At 38.8% G+C, this 24043-nt stretch overlaps 1 protein-coding gene across 2 annotated transcripts in view; it reads right to left on the bottom strand.

Annotated features, from left to right (window-relative positions):
• Positions 1-24043, bottom strand: part of Rnls (renalase, FAD dependent amine oxidase) — a 230252-nt gene that overhangs the window by 8545 nt on the left and 197664 nt on the right. Inside the window, exons 6-7 of one of the 2 annotated variants that reach the window (XM_055614145.1) lie at positions 19975-20150; positions 11253-11396 (exon numbers count right to left, since the gene is read on the bottom strand). In XM_055614145.1, the coding sequence (XP_055470120.1) occupies positions 11355-11396; positions 19975-20150 (218 nt within the window). In that variant the 3' untranslated portion in view covers positions 11253-11354. Of the gene's footprint in view, positions 1-11252; positions 11397-19974; positions 20151-24043 lie in introns of those variants that run through there. The other variant, XM_055614144.1, reaches the window with a different exon arrangement.

Here is a 24043-nt window from a genome sequence, read left to right as displayed (position 1 = left end):
TTTATTTATTTATTTATTTATTTATTTATTTATTTATTTATTTATTTATTTATTTTTAAACGTGATTCATTCTGGTGGACTCATTCAGGGCACATTTTATCTGATCTTACATTTTATCTGATCTAGAGAATCCTGTTGTTCCCTGTTGCACATTCACGTGCCTCGGGTGACTGACTATTCATATCCTTACCTTGCATTTCCCCTCTCTTATGGGTGTGAAGTATTGACCACCCCGACAATGATGAAAAGCTATGAAGGCCGGGGTAGATGGGGCTGACTCATGCATTTTCACAGTTCCTTGCCTTCTCTGGCATACTGAAATGTGAACAGAAACCCAGCCTCGACACTAGAATAAGTGTGCTATAATCACCCCTGTGTTAAAGGCTTGTTCCTCAGTCTATAGTGGAGCAGCTATGACAAGATGGGTCTGTAGGAGAATGAAAGGTCACTGGGGATGTCTGAACATCAACATCAGTTCTCAGTTGCTGTGAGGTGAGCAGTTTACTTCTTATATTGCTGTCTTAGTTTGGGTCTTATTGCTGTGAAGAGACACCATGACCACTGTAATTCTTATAAAAGGAAATATTTAATTGGGGCTTGTTTATAGTTTCAGAGGTTTAGTCCATTTTCATCATGGTGGGAACCATAGTGGCATGCAGGCAGACACAGTGCTGGAGAAGGAGATGAGAGTTCTATATCTTGATCTGAAGGCAGCAGAAGGAAACTGTGTGCCACACTGGGCATAGCTTGAGCATCTATGACCTCAAAGCCCACTTCCATAGTGACACACTTCCTCCAACAAGGCCACACTTCCTCAGAGTGCTATTTCCTATGGCCAAGCACTCAAGCACGTGAGTCTATGAGGGCCGTTCCAGTTCAAACACAACGTCCTTCTCACCATAAAGTACTACCTTTCCCAGATGACCATGGATGGAGGTTTCCCAAACCATAAGACAACATAAATATTTCCCGTAGAAAACTTATTTTTCTCAGGTATTTGCCACAGAACCACAAAGGTAACTAATAGTATATCAGAAAGTAAACACATTTACCTTAATTTTAAAAGCTTGGGAAACTGAAGGGTATCTGGGTGGTTTCTAGTTTCTGACAATTACAAATATAGCTGCTACAAACATGGTTGAGCAAATGTGGTATAGCTGGATCTTGAGGAAACACTATTCCTGATTGTCTGAGAAAGAGCCAGATTGATTTCCAAAGTGGTTTTACAAATTTACATTCCCACCAACAGTGGAGTAGGGTTCCCCTTTCTCCACCTCCTCTCCAGCATGAGTTGTCACTTGAGTTTTTGATCTTGGCCATTCTGATGAGTGTAAGGTGAAATCTCAGGGTTGTTTTGATTTGCATTTCCCCGATGACTAAGGACATTGAGCATTTCTTTAAATGTTTCTCTGCCATTTGACATTCCTCTATACAGAAATTGTGGTACATCTACACAATGGAATATTACTCAGCAATGAAAAACAAGGAAATCATGAATTTTGCAGGCAAATGGTGGGAACTGGAAAAGATCATCCTGAGTGAGGTATTCCAGAAGCAGAAAGACACACAGGGTATATACTCACTCATAAGTAGATATTAGATATATAATAAAGGATAAACATACTAAAATCTGTACACCTAAGGAAACTAATCAAGAAGGAGAGCTCTGGCTAAGATACTCAATCCCCACTCAGCAAGGCAAAGAGGATGGACATCAAAAGAGGGAGAAAACAGGAAACAGGACCGGAGCCTACCAGAGGGCCTCTGAAAGGCTCTACTCTGCAGGGTATCAAATCAGATGCTGAGACTTACAGCCAACCTTTGGCAGAGTGCAGGGAATCTTATGGAAGAAGGAGGAGATAGTAAGACCTGGACAGGACAGGAGCTCCACAAGGAGAGCAATAGAACCAAAAAGTCTGGGCACAGGGGTCTTTTCTGAGACTAATACTGATACTCCAACCAAGGATCATTCATGGAGATAACCTAGAAGCCCTGCTCAGATGTAGCCCATGGCAGTTCAGTGTCCAAGTGGGTTCCATAATAATGGGAACAGGGACTGTCTCTGACATGAACTGATTGTCCTGTTCTCTGATCATCTCCCCCTAAGGGCAGAGCAGCCTTACCAGGCCACAGAAGAAGACAGTGCAGCTGCTCCTGATGAGACCTGATAGACTGGGATCAGAGGGAGGGAGAGGAAGACCTCTCCTGTCAGTGGACTTGGGGAGGAACATGGGTGGAAAAGGGGGAGGAAGGATGGGGGTTGGGAGGGGAGGAGCGAGGGATTCACGGGGGGGGGGATACAAAGTGAATAAGCTGTAATTAATAAAAAGAAGTTACCCCCCCCCAAAAAAAAGCTTGGGAACCTGATAGTTTACTCTAATATTACCTCACTGTAGCTACACTTCAGTGAAGTTGAAGGTTTTAAGTAGTGCTGTTGAGGAGACACACACAATATAGGCTTCCTCGAAAGCTTTAGGTATCAGAGAGTAATGAGATCACTTTCTCTGGGTTACTTAGCCAGTCAATATCCATACCTTGAAAATGCTTTCTTAAAAATTCTCTATATGCTTATGTTTTTGTGTTATGCCAGCAACAATAACACACATGGAACATATCTGTTATATCCCATATACCACTCTATCATTAAGAATAGTGATAAAATTACCTGTCAACTACACACTTAGTATTATTGAAAAGTTACCCAGAACTGGAAATAATAACAAATTAGGACATTCATTATACCTTTTTGTGAATTTAAAAATCTATTTCTTTGGATTATTCACCCCACCTGACTACTGACTTCTGAGGATCTCAGTGCCACTGCATATCATGCTGCAGAATTTAATATTCGTAAAGAGCTTTATCAACACACAGGTACCTTCCTGCCGAGAAGGTGAGTTTTAATTGGGCTGTCTGTGTTCTGTTCATCACCTCATCTTTCCTCTGGTCTGTTCATCTCTCCAATGTTCAATTATATTTAATGGTGATTTCATAAGCCTATTTTTTTGTTGTACTTTAGGGAAAGTCTTACTTTTATTATGGATGCTTGGCTGCAAACTTTGTGTCTAGCATGACAGAGAGCTGCTGTAAAATTACTACTGGCTACAATATGCCCTTGGCATGGGAGAAACTGGTGCAGTTTGGTCAATTCTCAGTGGGGCTGTTCACTTTATTGCTATTTGTCTATCCAATTTTAATAAACCACTGGGCAGACTCAGGAAAGCTGTGTCACAAATCAGCGATGTGATCCACGTAGTAGCAGCTTCAGTGATCTTAAACTGCAAAGGACATATTTTGCTGACCTTGTGAGCTGATTGTTGAGGTTGACATCGGGTCTCTTTTAAAGTTCCGAAAGCATTGGAACAGTCTATTTGGATAAACTTCATTCAGAGAAACATACAATAAAGAACAACATATGGCTTCCTCCAACACTGTCTCAGAACAGATGACACAACAGTCACAACACACTTCCCTTTAGAATTTTTAATTTAGTGGAAAATTGCTCTGCCCTTCAGCAACTTTTAGCATATTAACTCATTAATTATTCAAATATCTGCCTTGGTTTTAGTTGCTTCTGGGCACTACAAAAGGTGGGAAGGTACAAAAACTATTTCCCTTCTCCAGGGCGAGTTCATAGATTTTTATTTTCATCTGAATATAAATGTTCTGCCGCAGTCTCCTAGTGAACCTGATTGTTTGAGCCAGTGGGATGCAAAGAAGCAAAAGTGCTTCTAGCAATGAATCCAGAGAGAAAACAAAACTGTTTTTTCCAACTTATCACCCTTGTTTACCTTGATCAATGGTTAATTCTCCACCCAACCAACCCTTCTGTAGCCCATCTCCCATTCCTCATCCATTCTTCTTGATGACCCCGAAGTCTGGCCCATGACATTTCTTTATGGTTCCCATGCATGTTAAATGGACCCAGAAGCTTTTTGTCTGAGATGTGAAATTAAGGTAAAGAAGGATTTTGAGTTCTTGAAATGATCTTCCTTCTACTTTTAGTACCATAAAATAAAAAGGTCAACTTTTGTGCTCTAAAGAGGGACAATGACGGATTATGAAAAGTAGACGTAGTTTTAAAGTCATCTTAGAGGTTAAAATTAAATACAGCACAAGTGCTCTTGTTACATGAACTATCCTATAAATTTTAAAATGTCCACAGTCACATAACCACTATTATGAATAATCTGGAGAACATTTCAGTCTTTGCACTATATTCCCTCATGCTTCTTTGGAGTTATTTCACTCCTTATGATCAGTTGTCACTATGTATTTTCCTTTGCTAGAAAGTCATAGAAGCAACTTCAAATCTGACTCCATCCATTTAGATTCATGTTTTTGTGATTCACCCATGTTACTGAAACTTTCTTTTTATTACTAAGTAATTTTTTATTTATGTATGAACAATACATTTTACCCATTTTTAGGTAATAAGTATCTAAGTTGTTTCTAGTTTGGAGAAATTGTTATTAAAGCTGGGATGCTAATTGGAAGATGGTTTTGATGTGAGGGTGCCCATTTCTAAGAGTTGATTCATTGGCACAAATGCTAAGCACATATTTAACTTTACAAAAAGGTTTAGCTTGTTTCTCAGGGATGGTGGGATACCTTGCCTTTACACTAGTGACATGCCAGAGCTCCAGATCCATCACATCTGTTTCAGAATTGGCCAGTTTCAGAATTTTTTATATGAGGCTTTTTTAAGGTGAGTAATAGTCTCTTATTGAAGTTTTAATCTGTGTGCCACTAATAGCTAATGATGTTCAGGATTGTGTGTGTGTGTGTGTGTGTGTGTGTGTGTGTGTTTGTGCAGGTACATACCTGCTTGCTTTCTAGTCATCCCTTTTTGTATGTAAACGACATAAAACTCACTACTCGGCACATCCACTGGAGAGCACTAACCCACTTTTCTCTTTTTTACTATTTTAATTAACATTTTAAAAGTATATTTAAAACAATCTAAAATATAGTCTGATTATATTCTTCCCCTCCCCAAAGTCCTTTCAGATCCTCTCCCCTCCTTACCCAACCAACTTTAAGTTCTTTTTCAAAAAAACAAACAAAAACCAATACAACAACAAACCTCCCCAAACCAAAAAATAATAAAATAGCACTCAAACAAACAAAAAGCAAAAAAAAAAAAAGAAAAAATCACCATCCTGTAATCAAATAAAAATACACACATTAAAGCTGTGGAGTCCGTTACACGTTCATCAGTTATTCTGGAATGTGAGGCCTACCCCACAATGGTTGATATACCCAGGGCTGTATCTACATCCGCCCATAGTACAGATGCCACATAATTGGACTGGCTTCTTCTGTTCAGCGTGATGCTTTTGGTTCATTCGTGAGCTATCATCTATCAGTAGTTCATCAATTTTTATTTCTGAACTATACTACAGTGTATGGATATGCCACATTCCCTCAGTTGGTGAACACTTAGGTTGTTTATAAACTTAGCTCTTTCGAGTATTGCTGCCAAAAATACCTGAATGCATTCAGTCGGGTTTTTTGAGTTTACAACTAATTGAGTGCAGTGACATGACCGTAATTTACTCTGTTTAACTTATTAAGGAACCACCTAGGTGTTTTCTTAAGTACCTGAACCACTGTATATTACAGAAAAGTACAAGCGTTTTACTTCTCCATATCCTCACAAATATGCATTGTTTTGTATTAAAAAAAATTATGACCATTCTCAAGGAAAACTGTTATTTAATATAATTAATGTTATCATTAATATAATTCATGATAACAAACTCATAGCCTTACTGATTGCAAATTCATTGTTCATCTCACTGTGGTCTTGCTATGTACCGTCTTAATGAATAATGATGTTAAGTACATTTTCATGTATTCATCTGTATTTCTTTGACATGATGTCAACTCAAGTCCTTTGTTCATTTTTAAATTGGGCTTTCCTACCCCTGCTGAGTCATAAGAGTGAGCGCTTTATATGGTCTTCATGTAGATTCTCATTGGAGATGTAACCCATCAACCTTTTCTCTCATTTTGTCTTTTTGCTTTCTTTTACAAATTATTATGATTTTATGTTATGTTATGAGTATTTTGCCTGTGTGTACATCTGTGCCCCGTGTGCATGCCTGGTATACGCGAAGCCAGACGAGGGTGTCAGATCCCCAGGCCTGGAGTTGTGGATGGTAGTGAGCCGCCATGAGGGTGAAGGGAATGGAACCTGGGTCATATGGAATATCAGCCAGTGCTCTCAGCTGCTGACCCATCTCTCTAGTCTCTTTTACTCTTTTGTTAATCCTTGAATAAACAAAGGTTTGAATTCTGAGGGGTTTAAAACTTATATTTTTTTCTTTGCTTTAGTTTGTGTGTGTTGTGTGTGTGTTTGTAATATCTACAGAACCACTGCCAAACAAAAGGCCAAAAAGATTCACCTCTGTGTTTTTTTCTAGGAATTTTATGTTGCAATTTGTGCTTTCTGTTCATTGTGTAGATTTCGGTATCCTGTAGGAGGCAGAAGCCAGCTTCACCCTCCTGTCTATGGAGGTGCAGCTGGTCCAGCGCCCATGCTGGTAAGACTATTTTTCTCCACTTAATGGCCTTTGGAAGATTGTCAGCTGATGACATGTGGGTTTGTTTCAAGACTCTGACTTGTGCTGTGTCGATCACTCCCATCCTTCTGTTAGTTCTACATTGACTTGGGGTAACTACAGCTTTGTAGTAGTTTTGACACTGAAAAGTGTGAGTCTTCCAATTTAGCTCTTCTTTCAAAAGATTGTTTTGGGCTATTTAGGGGACACTTGGAATTGTGCATGAAAAATCTGGAATCAGTTTTCTAAACATAATACTTACATCAGTTTTAGTTGTGTGTGTGAATCTGCGGCTACACACAGTAGCTGGTGGAATACAGTGGCATCGGATGAATTACAGGTGGTTGGGAGCTACCAGCCTGGGGTCCTTGGCCAAAGCACCACCCACTCTTCACTCCTGACCCACGCTTCCCATCTCTTACACTGGGTCTCTCATTTCTGCACAGGCCGCTGGAATCTGGACACAGAAAGCTGTGGCTTGAGCCTCACTTTGTGTAGTGCTGCCTCTTACATGTTTCATCTTTCAGTTCACGGCAATTTTTGGCTCACTTAGATCATTGCTCCTTTTCAACAACGTATATAGTTCTTGTGTAAAATTCTCTTGACCTTATGGTTAAATAAATGTATCTTCTTTAGTGTCATGTTCTTCAAATCTTTTTGTTTTCTTTTAAGCAATTTAACCTCTTGTGTTTTTTTAAAACTGTTTATTTGTGAGGATTCTCTGTACGTTTTGGATACTAGTCTTTTATCAGATATGTACTTTCCTAACATTTTCTTTTATTCGGCAGTTGTCTTTTCATTCTCCTTATGGTGTCTTTCAAATATATTGTTTTTAATGTTTATTAGATGCAATGTGTTAATTTCTTTAGAAATGGTTTGTGCTTTACTCCCTCTATCCAAAAATGCTTATGAAACTCAAGGTCATATTTTCTCCTATGTTTTCAGTTAGAAATTTTATAGCTTAAGGTTGTATGTTTTAGGTCTCTGGTCCATTTTCAGCTCATCCTCGAGAGGATGTGAAACACCGGCTCTGTGTCTAAAGTGAAGTGCATCAGTTTCTGTTTCACTGCGTACTAGCTACGTCACTAGTTATGTCACTGCAGGGACAATAGGTATCAGAAACCCAAGCTTCCTTATTTAAAGCAGAGCTAATATTTACTTCCTGATACCAGGACTTCTGTGACTATCAGATGTGAACAGTATATGAGGTCGTCTAAAGTCAGAGTATAAACGCTCACTATGATTGCTTGTAGCCGACATCAGGAAAGGAAGACTGGTAGACAAGGTGTCACCACGGGGGAAAGACAAGAACTCAAACATTATCTGAAGTTAAAAAGCATAGAAAAGGACTAGCTTTTAAATTTGAATTCCAGTATTTTTTTTTTCTCCCTAGAACTGCAATGGTTCTGGAGTTCTCCAATCCTTAGCTCACTTACCTATGCAATAGAGACTATAAGCCTCTTAGAGCAGGTAAAGGAGGGAGCGAGTTATAAACAGATCTCTGTGACTTAAAAAATTGAGAAGGGAGGGGAAATGGAATGGAGAGAAGGAGGAGAAAGGGAGGGAAGAGAGACAGGAGGAGAGAGAGAAGGTAAGTGTTGGACATGGCCTGCCATGGTAAAGAAGTATTATAAGAGATGATGGCTAGGAAAAGGTGGAACGAGGAACTGGAGAACTGAAATGGAGCCTCTGCTTTAGATTCTTGTGACTGGGGCCACAGGTCACTGTGGCATAGCCGTAGTCTTACCTGAGGACAGGGACAGAGCTGTACCTGAACTAAATGTCTACACACCTCAGGACAACAAACCAGAGCACTGGATTCAGCATCTCTCTACAGTCTCATCCCATTTTCTAGCCACATCCCACTTTGCTGCCAAACAGAACTTCTCCTCAAGCACTCCCTTAACTCTGGAGGAGCTTGTGTGATGGTTGGAACGCTGTGCTACTATCATGGCCCTTTCCTGTCTGACTTCTACTTTGTGACACTCAGCTAAAATGGTGTGTTTTGAGAAGCTGTTCTTAGGGTTTCTTTCCCAGGTCTGCTTTGTGCTTCCCAACAGCACTCTGCATAGCTTTTGTGTCATACTGTCCTTCATCGTGACTATATGCTTAGTGGTCATCCTTTCTGATTGACTATAAGGAAACTCCCCAAAGAATGAGAGATGCCTCAGAAGCTAGTATAATCAATGACACCCATGTAGAGCTCAAATGCGTATTGAATGAAAACATAAATATACATTAGCAATTTCTTATGTAGAATAAATAGGTATTATTAACTGAACTTGTTCATTTTACAGAATAATGCTGAGATTTACTCTAAATATATCAAAAAGCCTTAATTTTCAAGAAAAACTGCTAGAACAAGACCTCCTTCTAGAGTGTCCATAGCCGTGTAATAGAATCTACCATCCAGTATTAATACTGGGTTCAGATGAATATGCATATATGTAATATATGACATTTTCTTCTCTTTAGACATTAAAACATTTCCTATGAAGTATTACCATTTAAAATAATTTAGTTATTTTGAGTAAGTGTGATAATGACTAAATGGCAGGGTGAGTCCCAGTAGTGCCAGAGGAAAAAAAAATGACTTCATTAAATGTACATGTCTTCAAACATTTAATAGTTCATACATTATGGAATTTTGTGAAAAGAGGTATTTAACTCTATAAAGTTCAATTAAACTCTGACTGTACATTTCTAAATCAAGGATAAGATTTCTTCGAATGATATCATAAGATGCTTTGTCATAAGGAATTGAAGTAAGTGGCCAGTTCCGTGGAAAATGATTCAATGGAATGTTTAAAAATGACACTTGCCAGGCTTCCTGTTGTTGCTAGATTGGCTCATGCCATAATCCACCTCTCCCAATATGGAAAAAAAATCTATGAACATAAGCAAGAGTGGTTTGTGGCCATAATTTTCTATCAGTCAATGTTGATTCAGGTCACAGATGTGTTAAATTATCAAACAGCAAAGTTAAGTTTAGGAGAATGGAAAAGAGCGGGGAAGTTTTCAATCTTAAGAAATGACAAGCTGTTGACCACAGCATTCTGCTACAGTCACATGCCCTGTTCTGATGCTGTCCAACAGTCCCTCATAGGCTGTGGCTAAATGGCAAAGCCCCCGGCACTGAATCAGTTCTGAAACATCCCACTTTGGAACTACTTATGTAGATGAAATGATAAGAAATAAATTCTCAAAAGAGAAGAGAATTAAAAAAATAAAATAAAAGGAAAAGTGAGGTGTGCTGAGAGGTAATCAAGAAACAATAGCAAAGGCTACTTTTCCACAGGCCCTCCATGGCACCTCCTCCTGCCTTCACTACCAGTCATCAGTGGTGATGGAGAACTTGCTCTATGCAGTGTCTATACTACATGTCTCATGGTGTTCTCTGTGTTCACTTGGGAAGGTTGAGATGCTATTTTTCACTCTGATGCTTAGAGTTGCTATCTCTTTGCCCATAGGCACATTATAGAACACAGGTAAGAACCTGTCACTGACTTCAGATTTTCAAGATCATAATTGTAACACATTATTAAAAATCTAGAAATCATGCCAGGCATGGTGGTGCTTGTCTTTAATCCCAGCACTCAGGGAGACAGAGGCAAGCAGAAGTGAGTTTGAGGCCAGCCTGGTCTACAAAGGAAGTTCAGGACAGCCAAGGCTAAACAGAGAAAGCTTGTCTTGAAAAACTAAAACAAAACACACACAAAAAAATCTAGAATTTATAAAGCAATAAAGCACAAGTGTAAAAGAAAAGCCAGAATGCAAGTGACAAAAGTTAAGACAATGTGATTTTTTATTATGGAGAGAAACACATAATGTGCTTTGATAAATAAAATTGACAGTTATTGTTCAAAGCATTTATGTTAGAAAATCACATACTTAATTAGCATTTGTGATATGTTCAGAAGTAGTTTATGGGTTACACTAAAACTGTTGGGTAAATATCAACTACAAGTTTTACTTAAAAATTTAATAAAATTATCAAGTTGACAATCTACTTCATTAAAAAGATCAATGACTTGTTCTTTATAAAATGTCAAACACAACATATTATTTCAGACTTAATTCAACAAATGATAGTATGAACAAGTGACAGGCTTGGAACATGTGATAGATTGGATCTTACATGACCCCAAAGACCAAGTGTTAAAGAACTGAGTTTCAGGTTCTATTGAGAAGTGGAAGATGCTTTAAAATGTGAGATCAAGAGGAAGGTGACCAGAGATATGCCGTTGAAGAGGACCATGGGTCCCTAGTCCCTTCCTCCTTCTCTCCTTTGTCTCTCTTGGATTGAGTGGTTACGTTCTGACACATGCTCCTGTCATGATGTGCTGCTTACCCTGGATCTGAAAGAGTAAAACTAATCAATCTTGCACTGGACTCTCTACAACTTTTCTCCTTATAAGTTGGTTGTGTGTGGTCTTTTGTTATAAACATGAAAAGCCCAGTTTACTTGAAAAGTGGATGTAGCTGTCAAGGTAACTCACTAATCTGAAGGAAAAGACAGTCCTCATGAGATGAAACCACCTTGCATTTTCAACCTACTAAAAAGAAGAGAATGAAGATAACAATAGAAAAATGCATATGAAAGAAAAAAAACAATTGCTTTTTACCAGTTCAGTCTTGAAATTAGATACAATCACCTACCAGAAATTATCTTCATGAGAGGATAAATGTAATTCTGTCCACTCAGCCTTGGCCTTCCAAATAAAAATCTGTAAGGAAAATTCTACCATTGCATTAGTCCAGATTTTTCCCTTTTCTCTCATCTTCCTTCTAATGAGGGTTTTCTGTTGAAGTACGTGAATACTTCCTTGTCTGAGGAGACAAAAGGACAGTGTCAAAAATGAGGAATGTGAATGGAAGAGTGAGGAAAAGAGAAAAGAAGACAAGACTACATGTTGATATGTTTCTGTGAGGCTTAAGAGTCAAGGGTACAAAGAGATAATCAAAGTGATCTGATACAAGTCCTGTCTTAGTTAGGGTTTCTATGGCTGAGATGAAATACCATGACCAAAAACAAGTTTGGGAGGAAAGGGTTTATTTGGATTATACTTCCAAATCTTAGCCCATCATTGAAGGAAGCCAGGACTGGAACTCAAGCAGGGCAGGAATTTGGAGGCAGAAGCTGATGCTGAGGCCATTGATGGGGTAGTGTTGACTGGCTTCCTCAGCCTGCTTTCTTATACAACCAAGGACCATCTGCCCAAGAGGCGCCCCACCCACAATAGGCTGAGCTCACCCACATCAATCGTAACTAAGATAATGCCCCACAGCCTTGTCTCTATCACAGTCTTACCAAGGAATTTCCTCAGTGGAAGCTCCTGCTCTCTGATGACTCAGCTTGTGTCAACCTGAGATAAAACTAGCCAGGACCAGTGGTATCTGCAAGGGCTGAAAGCTCTGAAGGCTCTGCTTCTAAAGGCTCATGTTGGACGCTGTGTGTCCTTTAATGTTCTACCAGAGATTGACAAAGGTTGAGTTTGCTTTCAACATCTTTTAATTGCTGGATTATATTTCTCTGACTGCAAGAATATGTTAAAGTTGAAGTCTTGAAGAGCTCTTGATTTAGTCAGATAATAGTGGTAGATTTGTAGTAGGTGTTCCTAACATTGGGTTCATGGGAAGATTTCAGGCTGTCTATAAAACTTCTAACTGCATGTAGCATTGGTGTTCAGGTGCATATACTTTTTCTTTATTTTTTATTTGTATACAAAGTAATAGGGCTCACTGTGGAATTTCATAGAGATATATCATTGTACTTTAAGCATATGAGCCTATGGGGACTATTCTCACTGAAACCATACAATCCCTTCCTCATTATCCTTCCTTGTTTTATGTGCCACCTGTTGCTTGTTCCCTTAATTCTCTCAATACTGAGCATTCTGCTGCCATGTGTACTTCAACATTCTCTTTTTTCTCTCTTGCCTCTTACTGAAGTTCTTTTCCTCCTTTTTCCTTTCTAATCTCTCTAGCTTTCTCTCTCTCACACATACACATACAAAGTTAGATCCAGAGTCCACATATGAGAGAAAACATAATAGCCTTTCTGAGTTTGGTTTCTTTTTCTTTCTTTTAAATTAGTTTTTTCCATTCTGAAATAAAGTTTTGTTAAATTATAGCAACAGTGCTTGCTTTGCTGTTAATTAAAAAATCATTTGTTTCATTTCTTGAGATTATAATGTAATCATAACATTTCCCTCTTCCCTTTCCTCCCTTCAAAACACCCATTTACCCCCTTTGCTCTTTTTCAAATTCATGGCCTCATTTTCACTAATTGCTATTACATAATAATCATGTTTGCCTAAACATGAGCTGACCAAGGATGACATCAATAGACATGCTACTGTGGATGAGGTAAAGCAGGCCTCAGTGCTATACAAAGAACCCCAAGAGTTGGAGAAACAGTCTCTGCCTGGTAAGAGAACACGAATTGCTTACTAAATACTAAATGGTCATCTCTGAAACCATACACATTTGAGTAACATTATTCAGACTGAATAGGTTGTATCAATGTATTTTTATTACATTTTAAAAATTATTCTTTAAATGTTCACACAATAGATTTTGATCATACTTTCTTCCCCCAGCACTCTCAGATTCTTCTTGTTCAACCCAACTTGATGTTCTTTTTCTCTCTTCCCAAAAAAGTGAAAGTGATAGTAACAAAAAACCCAAAACAAAAACTAAAAATTTGAACAATAGGAAACCATAACAAAAAAAAATCACATACAAATACGAAGTCCTTTTGCCAACTATTCTTGAACATAAGGCCTGTCCTGGAATGCGGTTGAGATACTCATGTTTTTCCATTGGATGAGACTTATTTTCCCTCTCCCAGTAGGTGTCTAATGCAAAAAGCTTCTTGGTTAGGGGTGGGACTTTGTGTTCACTTCTCCTTCTCCATGCTGGGATTTTTGTCTGGCTTCAGTTTGGTGCATGTTGTCACAGTCTCTGAGAGTTCATATGTGTGTTTTCTTGGAGTTATTCGTCCATTTACTGTGGCACTTACGATATTTCTGCCTCCTCTTCTGCATAGATACCCAGCGAGTGAAAGGTGTGGTACAGACAAACCACTTATTGCTTAGTATTCCAAAGTCTTTCCCTCTACGCATATTGTCTGGTCATGGGTTTCTTGTGGTAATTCCCATCGCCTGCAAGAAGAAACTTCTCTGATGAGGGCTGAGGCACTGATTCTCTCTATGTGTATAGCAGTATATCATTAGGCATTGCTTTGTTGCTATGTTCCTTTAGAAGAATAGTAGTAGTAGGTTTCCCCTTACAGTCTATGACCTACTTAGTCTCAGGTTCTTGGTGTCATTTAACAGTGTCACATGTGGGTTTCATCTCATAGAGTAGGCCTCAAATCCAATTAAAAATGTCTTTGGTTACTTCTGTAACATTTGTGCCTCTGTTGCTCCAATGTATCTTGCAGACAGATCACTATTGTAGGTCAAAAGCTGGGAGATATTGATGATTACCTTTCTCCTCTGACAGCATGCAGGGTACCTCCCACTACCATGAACACTAATCAATAGGGGGAAGATTCCAGTTGGGCATCAGCTTGAATTTTTTTTTTTTTTTTTTTGTGCTCAATGACATAGTTAAGTGGTGTATTCATCCCTACGGCCTTCCTGTCATTGTGAAAGATAACCAATCATATTGACAATAACTTGTGATGTTTGAGAGATCTCTGGGACCCCTCTGGCCAACAGTTCCACAGGACATAACCCATTTCTGGTATTGCAGATGTCACTTGGTAGCAGATGATGTACAGTTAAGTTGCTGTCTCCACCATTTTATGGAAACATCATGTGAATTCCTTTCACATGATGTTAGCCAGTTGTCTTCATTTTCCAGAAAAAAAAGTGATGCTTTCTTTTTAATGACTGAACAAAATTATATTGTGTATATTTGCCACGTTTTCTTTATTCATTCATCTGCTGATAGACATCTATGCTGGTTCTACTTTTTGTAGCAGCAGTAAACACCGTTGTGCAAGTACTTCTGTAGTATTTTATCTTAGAGCCCTTCAGGTATAAACCTGAGTGGAATGGCTGAGTCATATTGTTCTTCTATCTTCTGGTTTTTGAGGAGATTCCATACTGCCTTCCATAGGGGTTGTGCCAGTTTACATCCCCACCAACTGTGTGTATGGGTTCATCTTCCTCTACATCCTCACCAGGACTTGCCATTTGTTTCCTTAATGATAGCTATTCTGACTTAGGTGAAGAAATCTCCAAGCAGTTTTAGTTTGTGTTTCCTCGATGGCTAAGAATGGTAAGAACACTTTTTTCAAATATTTACTGGCCATCTGTATGTGTGTGTGTGTGTGTATATATATATATATATATATATATATATATATATATATATATATATATATATATATGAGAACTGTTTGTTCAGTTAAGTTGCTCACTTATTGGTTAGTGTTTAATTTTGAGGTTCTTTGTACATTATAGATATTAACCCTCTGTCAGACGTATAGCTAGAAAAAGCTATTTTCCACATTCTATCTGTCATCTCTTTAGGCTGGTGGTCATTTTCTCTCCTGTGCAGAGAAGCACTTTCTCTTCTGTGCAGAGAGATACAACCTTTGAGTAAGAGACGAAGTAACAAAAGATGGTTCTACTGATAACTAATTTGACTGTGTAAACTTAACACGCTGGTTCATTCATTCATTCATTTTGTCAAAAGTGCTAACCTGCCAACTAACTATCTTGCTGTGCTCTAAAATTATTCTTCTGATTTCTTTGGTGTTTGGAAATTTTTAAAAATAAATGGTGCTGCACACCTTTATTTTCAGATCTTGGGAGACAGAGGCAGGCAGATCTCTGTGTTCAAGGTCAGCCTGTTCTACAAAATGAGTTCCAGGACAGCGAGGTCTACACAGATAAACCCTGTCTTGAAAAATCAAAATACTACAACAACTACTACTAATAATAATAACAACAATAAATAAGCAACTCATGAGTGCTCAAAGAAAAATGGTGGAAAGCCACTATTTTTTTTTAAACCAAGGAAGTATGGAGAAAATCATAGTTACCCCTCAACACCAATCAGTTACCAGGAATGGCTTGAGGAGTCTCCCAAGAAGACACTGAAATAAAGGAAAGCACAGGACCACAGTGCTGAGAGCAGCAGGGTCAGTCGCACTACTGAGTGTCCTGTGTCAGGTTATGTGGAAAGCCATTTTTAGCCAACAATTTTCTGCTGAAAGTGTGAAAATAACCAACTTGTTCCAGAATCCTTAATGATATGCTGTATGGACTAAACACCAAATTACATTAACTGGATAAACTTTTAAATTATGGAGGAAAAAGTGATGTAAAATGGAAGAACTGAGAACTATTAAAGAAAATATGCCACTGCTTTCTTAAGCTAAACCCAAATCCAGCAGTTGAGGAAGTTCATCCAAACCCTAGATGAAAAGCACAGAAACAGTTGCCAAGTTGTTCAAACACATTTTTTCCCTTCATTTGCAGCACCCACAAAAATGTACCGCTATGTTTAAGACAAAATTCAATTTAGAGTCTTAGCGCCCTCAGCAGATATTAGTCTCTATGGTTTCAGAACAGAAACTGGTGACATGCTAGGCATTCCTCGGGGACTAGGCAAGTGAACATGTTCCCCCTCCTCTTGCCTTTGTGGATATGCGAGAGATGGCACTGGGCATGGAGAACAACAGGAAAATGAGAAACTGTTCCCCACGTACAAATAAGCCCCAATCTTTTAAAGATAGTAGCTGGAGCATTAATCTGTTGATGCTTTCTCTTAAGAGTTTATGTGGGATCTGAGAGGAATCTGCCAAGGGAATCAGAGGAGAGAGGTTGTGATGGACATTACCAAAGCCCTTATCAAAGATGTTCACACTCTAATTTTTTGAACCTGTGGGTAGTTAGTTGCCCAGGAGGGAAGAGTACTCATCAGATGAACCTATAGCGCACGCTGGGATCATTGTCTGTGAGAGGGTAAGGAAGTCACTTAATTTTTTTCTCCCTGAGCGTTTGTTTTCTTATCACTATAGTGGGTTAACACTGGCAAACTCAAAATTCCGTTAAAATACAGTGTTTATATGACTTAGGAGGTTTGAAAAATCTGTATGCATATTTTTATGAGCACCTTTTAAGGTAAATGTGATGGAGTGGACATGGCTTGTGGGTGTTTTCCAAGGGTCCGTGCTGTTGGGGGCTAGGTTCCCTGTGTAGCAACAGCGGGAGGTTGGGGAGATGGAGCCTAGTGGTGAGTGGTTGGGCTGTTGGGGAGAGTTGTAGTTATCAGACCCTGGGCTACTTCTTAGAAGAGGTCAGTTGTCATCACAGAGTCTTCTGGCTGACTCTGGCTTCATGGTCCACCATGTAATCTCTCATGCTTGCCCGGCTCTTGCTACGGTGATGCACGGTGAGCTAATGAAACTGATGTATCCAAATTGACACCACCCTATGGTGGTTAATCTTTCATTGTCTTGATTTAGAATTGCCTAAGAGACGTATTTTTGGGTATGCCTGTGAAGGTTTCATCGGAGGGGTTTAATTGAGCAGAAGAGACACATCTTAAATGTGGGTCGAACTTTCACAGGGGTTGAGGTTCTAGAATCTATAAAGGGGGTAAGAGAAAGTGTTCTGAGAATTGGTATCCATCTTTTTTTCTGCTTCCTATCTGCAGCAACAATTTGATTAGTTACCTGATGCTCCTGTAGCCATACCTACTGTGTCATGATAGACCATGACCCCTTAAGCCATTATTCTACTCCCCAAATCTCTTCTTTAAGCTGCTTTTATATTGGTACTTTGTCACAGCAGTGAAGAACATACAAGTCCATAGCTTATATTAAGATTCATCTTTAATATTGTATAGCCTATGGATTAGGACACATGTATAATGTAATTTACTATTATAGAGTCAAAATATTTTCGGTACCTTAATAATCTTTGCTAAGCCAGCCATTCTTCTCTTTTTCCTGTCTAGTTTTCTAAAAAACCTACTAACCCATTTACTTAGGGCTCTATTTGTTTGTGTCTCCACCAGTCATTAGTGAGAGTTGCTACTGCTCTGTCCCCTCACTAGCATTTCATGTTAGATGGCTTTTGAATTTTGGAGAGTCCAGTTGTGTGTCTACTTTTGACAGTAAGTAAGATCATGCCTTTGAGTTGCCCAGCTTTAAGCCCAGCCGCTCCACCCCCTCTAGCATTTAGTGCCAAGATACAGTTCAAATGTCACAAAAGAAGAGAAAAGGAAGAAAAGAAACTGATGGAAAGAAAGTATTGATCCTGCAGAGTTTAGAACAGAGAATCCACATGGCACTGTTTGGGACAGAGATTCTAGCTCTGTATTCTGTTGAAACTTTTAAAATATAGAGGTGTGTAGGACTCTGGCATTTTGTTTTTCAGAGAAAGAGAAGAAAAGAAATGAGCTGGTGTGCAGAGAACAGAAGGAAGAGAAGAGAGGAGAGATAAAAAAAAAAAAGGAACACAAGGTGGGACCTAGACTAGATGGAAATGTGAGTGGTTTTTTTTGTTTTTGTTTTTGTTTTTTTTTTCCCCTCAAAAGCACCACCTCTGCTCAGAATGTGGGAATGGGGCACACTAAAAATGTAACCCCTGCTCCTCTTTCTTTTGTGTCTCTGGTTTACATTTTTCCTCTTATCAGTTATTATATCCAACCGTCACACAAATGTACATGATTAATTGAGACAAGGACACTGATACATGATGGTCAGGCTAAGGGAATACACTTCTCCACCAAAACCCAAAGGTTAAGATGGACCTTTGAAAAGCACTGGGGATGTAGTGTTTGAGGATATAAGCTGAAAGGAAGTAAATTATCTCAAATCACTTGACCTTTCATTGGTCATGTGTATAATAGGTGAGATGTTTACCACAAATGACAATGTCTCTCTTTGTAGACTGGTGTTCAGGATCCTAGAGAAGTATGTGAACAGTTGGAAATGCAGGCTTTTAAGCTTGTCTCCTTTCAGGCTTTGCAGCCAGTGTGTCTATGTCTACAAAGTTAAAAACGCAGTGCAATGATTTCAACATCCAAATTGCAATAAAAGCCATTGCGAGAGTTTGAATATACATTGTGTTCCAAATAATCCTTTGATGAAACTTTGTGATCTTGTACAACTTTGGATAGGTTGTTTTATGATTAAGACAGGGCTATTTCTACACTACGTAAAATTGTAAAAAATGAGTAGATTTAAAAGCTAATTTTAGTCTATTAATAAATTGTTTATGAGAATAAGCACACACACAAACTTCACAATCTATTTTTCTTTTAAAGGAGTATTTACTATAGGTGAAATGACTTATACCTAGCTTCAAATAATAACAAGATTTTTTCCCCCTGGCTTCTTTTTCAAGCTAACCTAAAACTGAGATAATTATCATTAGCTATTGAGATTTTTCAATGCTTTTAAAAGGAAAGAGCAAAGTCTTTTAAAGTGACTATGACATGCTTAAGTAAATATTTCCTCCAGAGGTTCACTGTATAATTTAACTTGAGAAGATATGGGTAAACACAGACCTGCTGCAATATTTTAGTGAGTAATTTACCATTTCCTCTGATTTGGAAAGCCCTTTAAAACATACAAAATCTGCTGAGATTTCCCATAACACCGCTTTTTCTGAAGGCTTTATGGCTTGGATAACCAATACTGCTCACAAATCTGTTAATCAATGGGCTCAGAAACCTTAGGGGAGAAAACACATGTCTCTGTCTTTTCCTCTTGCTTCATTGACCCCCGAATGACTTCACAACCAAGTCTACAGATCCAGAGATATTTCCGTGAACAGAATTCCAACTCTAGTAAAAGTGTGTGTGTGTGTGTGTTAACGTCAAGATTTACTCTGCATTAAGAGCTTTAAGGCTAACCTAGGAGAATGATAAACAGGGTTATCTTACTCTGGAAGGCAGCTCAGCTCAGTATTCTAGAGTTACTCACAAAAGACCTTGCTGTCACCACTCAAACTGAAGTAGAAACTCAATAAAAATGAAAACTGTGGTAACTGAATATGCACACTGTGTTAATGTGATATACTGCAATGCTCTGCATAGTTAAAGTGGCTACCGTACGGCCAGTGTCAATTTGGAAAATCCCTAGAGAAACAGCTGTGTTTGGATATATAACTTGCCCTGCCTTATAAGAAACCCCAGGATTTCAGGGTGTGCTGGGATGTGGATAAAACTGGTAAAGACGGCATGAACATCTCATTCAGAAATTACGTGACAATGACACCTCTAGAATTTACACATGTGTAGGACAAAGCCATCTGAATGTCAACAATTCCATCATTCATTTCTTCTACTAGAGAATGGCAGCAAATACAGTGACGTCAGTGCTACTGACCAACTCAGAAGAGGCCTCTGTTTTGCCTCTGTGTTCTCTGATTACCTGTGAATATCTCCACTTCTGGCATTTGGTAGCAACGGGCTGAGGCAAAGCTGGCAGAATGGTCTCCAGCTGCTGGGTGATTAGCTCCTGCACATCCTCCTCACTGTGCTCCAAGTGTGTCACTCCAAATGGGACTGTGGTGTGGATCACCATGGATGGACCAAATTCAGATGACTCTGCAGTGTGAGAGGAAAGAAAGATACCTCTTAAAGTGGGGGAACCTGGGAGCACAGTGAGAAATCCTTCGCATCCTGCTGCCTTGGCGGTGTGACGGAAGCTAGCTACGAAACTGTAGTCATTGTTCTTTGCTTCCTGCTTCAGATGCAATGCGACCAGCTGCTTAAACTCCTGCTGCCCAGACTGCCCACCATGATGGACTGACCCCTGAACTATGAGTTGAGATAACCTCTTCCTTACTCGAGTCCATTTGCTAGGGTGTTTTACCACAGCAACAGGAAACGTACCTAAGACAGCACGCAGTATTTACCTGTCAGTTAATCACTTTATTATATATCAATTAAAAAAAACCCATGAAGCTTGTTCACAGCAGAGAGGTGCAATGCCATTCTTCATTTATGTGGTACCAAATCTTTCCAGAGACAGAAGGCATCTCCTCAGTACTGTGCAGCAGGAGGACAGAGCTCTGCTTGCCATCACTTGCAGGCTGTAAAGGGATGTAGATGCTGAGCATCAAGAGGTATTCTTTCCCAGTCACTAAGGGTAGTAGTGGTGCAAGACAAGCCTTGCCCAATTACAGTAGCCATCTTCTCCTAGGAGAGCAATACAGAAAGGAGTCTCAAGACTCCAGTTGAAATGGTCCTCGCATAATAATGAGAGAACAGAGAACAACCTGATTACTTTTTATTCTTGGACTCGAACAAATTTTGAGAATTTATATTAAAATTTAGACTAAAGAAGAAGCTTAAAGGAAAATGGCTCCAACTCCAAAATGAAAGGCACTTTTAGGAGCTAAAAATAAAATAAAATAAGATAAAAAAGAGCGAAGTAGAGTTTAAACACAACCAAGATTTGGAAACAGAAAATTACAAAAAAAGCCACAAATATGTTACTAGGATTTAGGTCTAAAGGGAAGCCAAGAGATGGCACTGGAGGAAAAGACAAAATACTGCATGTTTTCTTTCACATGAAGATTGTAGACCTGAGTATACACACATATTGTGTATATGTTACTAGTATGCATAAAAGGGATTTTATGGGCATTAAGACAGAGAACTAGCAAGAATGGAGGAAAAAGGGCAGGGGAAGGCAATGACAGGGCCAATAAAAGCTATGCAGTGACACAGACACACACACACACACACACACACACACAATACTATCATAGTGAAAGTTTTATTTTATTAATTGACCTAAAAAGTTTGGACTAAATTGTGTTGGGAAAGTGTGATCTGGATAATGCAGTAAAAGCTGTCAAATGGCTGCATGCATACTCTAGTATCTCAAATGTTATATTTGTTTTTAATATAATTTTTTAGATGTTGAATTAGCTTTTGTGTATGAGTTTGTACACATGTGATCATACATGTACATGTGTAGTCAAAAGGCAATCTTGGGTGTTGGTCTTCAGATGTCTTCTGCTTTTTCTTTCTTTTTTTTCAGTTTGGTAGACAAAAGTGTTTCAATATTAATAGGCAAGGCTAAGAATAATATTAGAGAAATGAGAAAGCAAATAATTTTTGATGGAAAAACATGGTTCTGCTTATAATTCTAATTGTTAAATTCTGCACAAAATAAAGAACTGTCTTGTAAAAGTGATTGAAAAAAAAAAAAACACATTTAGTTTTCCAGTAGTAGGCTATCATAACAGAGAGTTTGAACAACATGATCTCTGGGTTAGGTCTCCGAATGCTTCTAAAGGTACCTAAAAACATCAGTGTGTGATAGTGCCTTAGATTTCCTACTCAGAAAGATTTTAACTGGATGAGGGTTAAGAGACTTCAGTGTCTGGATATTGATAAAAGCACATGGGAAAAGACAGAAATCAGTGTCAGCCAAAAAGGCAGGGGAAAAACCCTCCCTGAATACAACTTGTGTCATGGGGATTTCAAGGTTGCCATCCTTAGCATGACTTAGCTTGCAACAGGACTGTAGGCTGCCACCCTTGACCCACAATGACACAATTCAAGTTGTAGAAGCTCTGTAAGGAAGCCTGCGTCTGTTCAGCAAACCCTCTGTCACAGTTAAAAAAAAAAAAAAGTCTGGCAACCAGCTCACTGGAGTTGAGTGATCTAAGGCTAGCTCTCAGTAGCAATTTTATCCTACAAGCAGTATGTGCCCTCTAGGTTTTTAGAAGCCCTGCTATCCATTAGATGATTGCAGCCCCTTTTGTTCCCATAAAACCCTGTATGTGTCATCTGCCTTCCACCTTTTATTGGAGATGGGCTCTCTCATTTTCTTGGAACTTTGCCACATCGGCCTGGCTTCCTGGCCATGGGTTGATTGGGATCTGCCTGTCTCTGCCTCCCATGTTGTCAGTGGTGAGAACACAGGTGTGTGCCGCAGCACCCAGGTTTTAAGGGGTCCTGGATATCCAAAAGCAGTCTTCACACCAATGCAGCAAGTCCTTTACCCATAAGCCATTTCCCCTCAATTAACATCTTACATTAGCACAATATCATTACTTTTGAGATTCTTACTAAAGAGAAATGTCTGAAGGTACATTTGCCAATTTCTCCTGTCATTAAAGTATGTTTTGTTTTCTATTGTCGTTACATTACTGTTTCCCTGATATTTGAACATCTTAATATATTTTGGGTTTTTTTTTTCAAATTTTTTATAATATATTTTGAACCTTATAAAATCTAGAATTGTTTCTTGAGTTGAAATATTTTTTCTTTAGATTTGAACTTTTTTTTTTTTTTTTAGCATTGATTGCTTTTTGAAAATTATAAAAAGATTTTCTTTTGTTATACATATTTGACTTTTTGTGTGTGGTGCGAGATTGTATGTGTTAGCATGGGGTGGTGTCAGCATGAGTGTGTGTTCATGTGCAGACACGAGGTTGCTGTCAGGAGTCTTCTTCAATCACATCTCCACCATTTGAGACAGGCAGGGTCTTCCTTTAAACACGAAACTCATCAGCAAGCCCCTAGGATCTGGTTGCTTCCACCTCTCCAGCACTGCAAATAACAGCGTCTGCAGAAGTGCCCATATTTGATGTGGATGCCTGGGCTGTGATCTCAGGTCCTCATGTTTGGGTAGCAAGTTTCTTTTCTCCCCCAGCTGAAGTATCTTCTCTGTCTCCATTCATTCTATTTCCCCCGTCGTTTGGAAGTTTACATGTTTATTTATAACTTCAAAAGATATCTGTACACTTAAATATTCATATTATCTTCAAAGTCAAAAGCAAGTTAACATCTTTATCTTTTTCTAAATAACATCAAAATCTCAAAGTGCTTCAGCGCAGCTCTGATTTGTGAGCGCCTATCGTCCAATGTCTCTTCATATCCATCCAGGCTTCCTTTGTGAATGTCAGTCCTTCCCACTATGCCGATTTCCTTTTTCCAAAGCATCCAAAGTTAAAGTGTCTTAAGTCATGGTCCCCTGGAGGTAGTCACTCTCAGGTTTTGATTCCACAGAAGGGTCATAACCCACATTTAGGAAATACAAGTTTTGTTGGTATACACAATAAATGCAATTACTATGATTTTAAAGATGCAATTCCAATGTAGGTTAGCTTTTAGAAACCAATCCTTAATTTGACTTCAGGCCATTGCAGGAAACTTTTTTTTTATGGCCTTGTTGTTTTGAAGTTTTACTCAGATCTCCTGAAGTTTAAATTTTGTTTACGTTTTTATGAACTCACTGGATTTATAACTCATGATACAAGGACTCAGCTTTATCAGTAGCCTTGGAAACAGTTCAGCTTCTGGTTCTCCCAGTTTTCTCCTCTCTGTGTGTTCTATTTGCCTCTCATGGGAATCCCACTAAATATGTTTGAGATCCTCATCCAACCCTTATGTCTTGATTCCATTTCAAATATTTCCTGTTTTGATTGTTCCACAGTTCTAAATACATTCTGTTTATGATTTATTAATCAGTTCACCAT

Source organism: Psammomys obesus, unplaced genomic scaffold (genome assembly GCF_907164565.1).
Source record: "Psammomys obesus unplaced genomic scaffold, mPsaObe1.curated_primary_1811, whole genome shotgun sequence".
NCBI lineage: Eukaryota > Metazoa > Chordata > Mammalia > Rodentia > Muridae > Psammomys > Psammomys obesus.
This window is presented reverse-complemented; position numbering and strand designations above follow the sequence as displayed.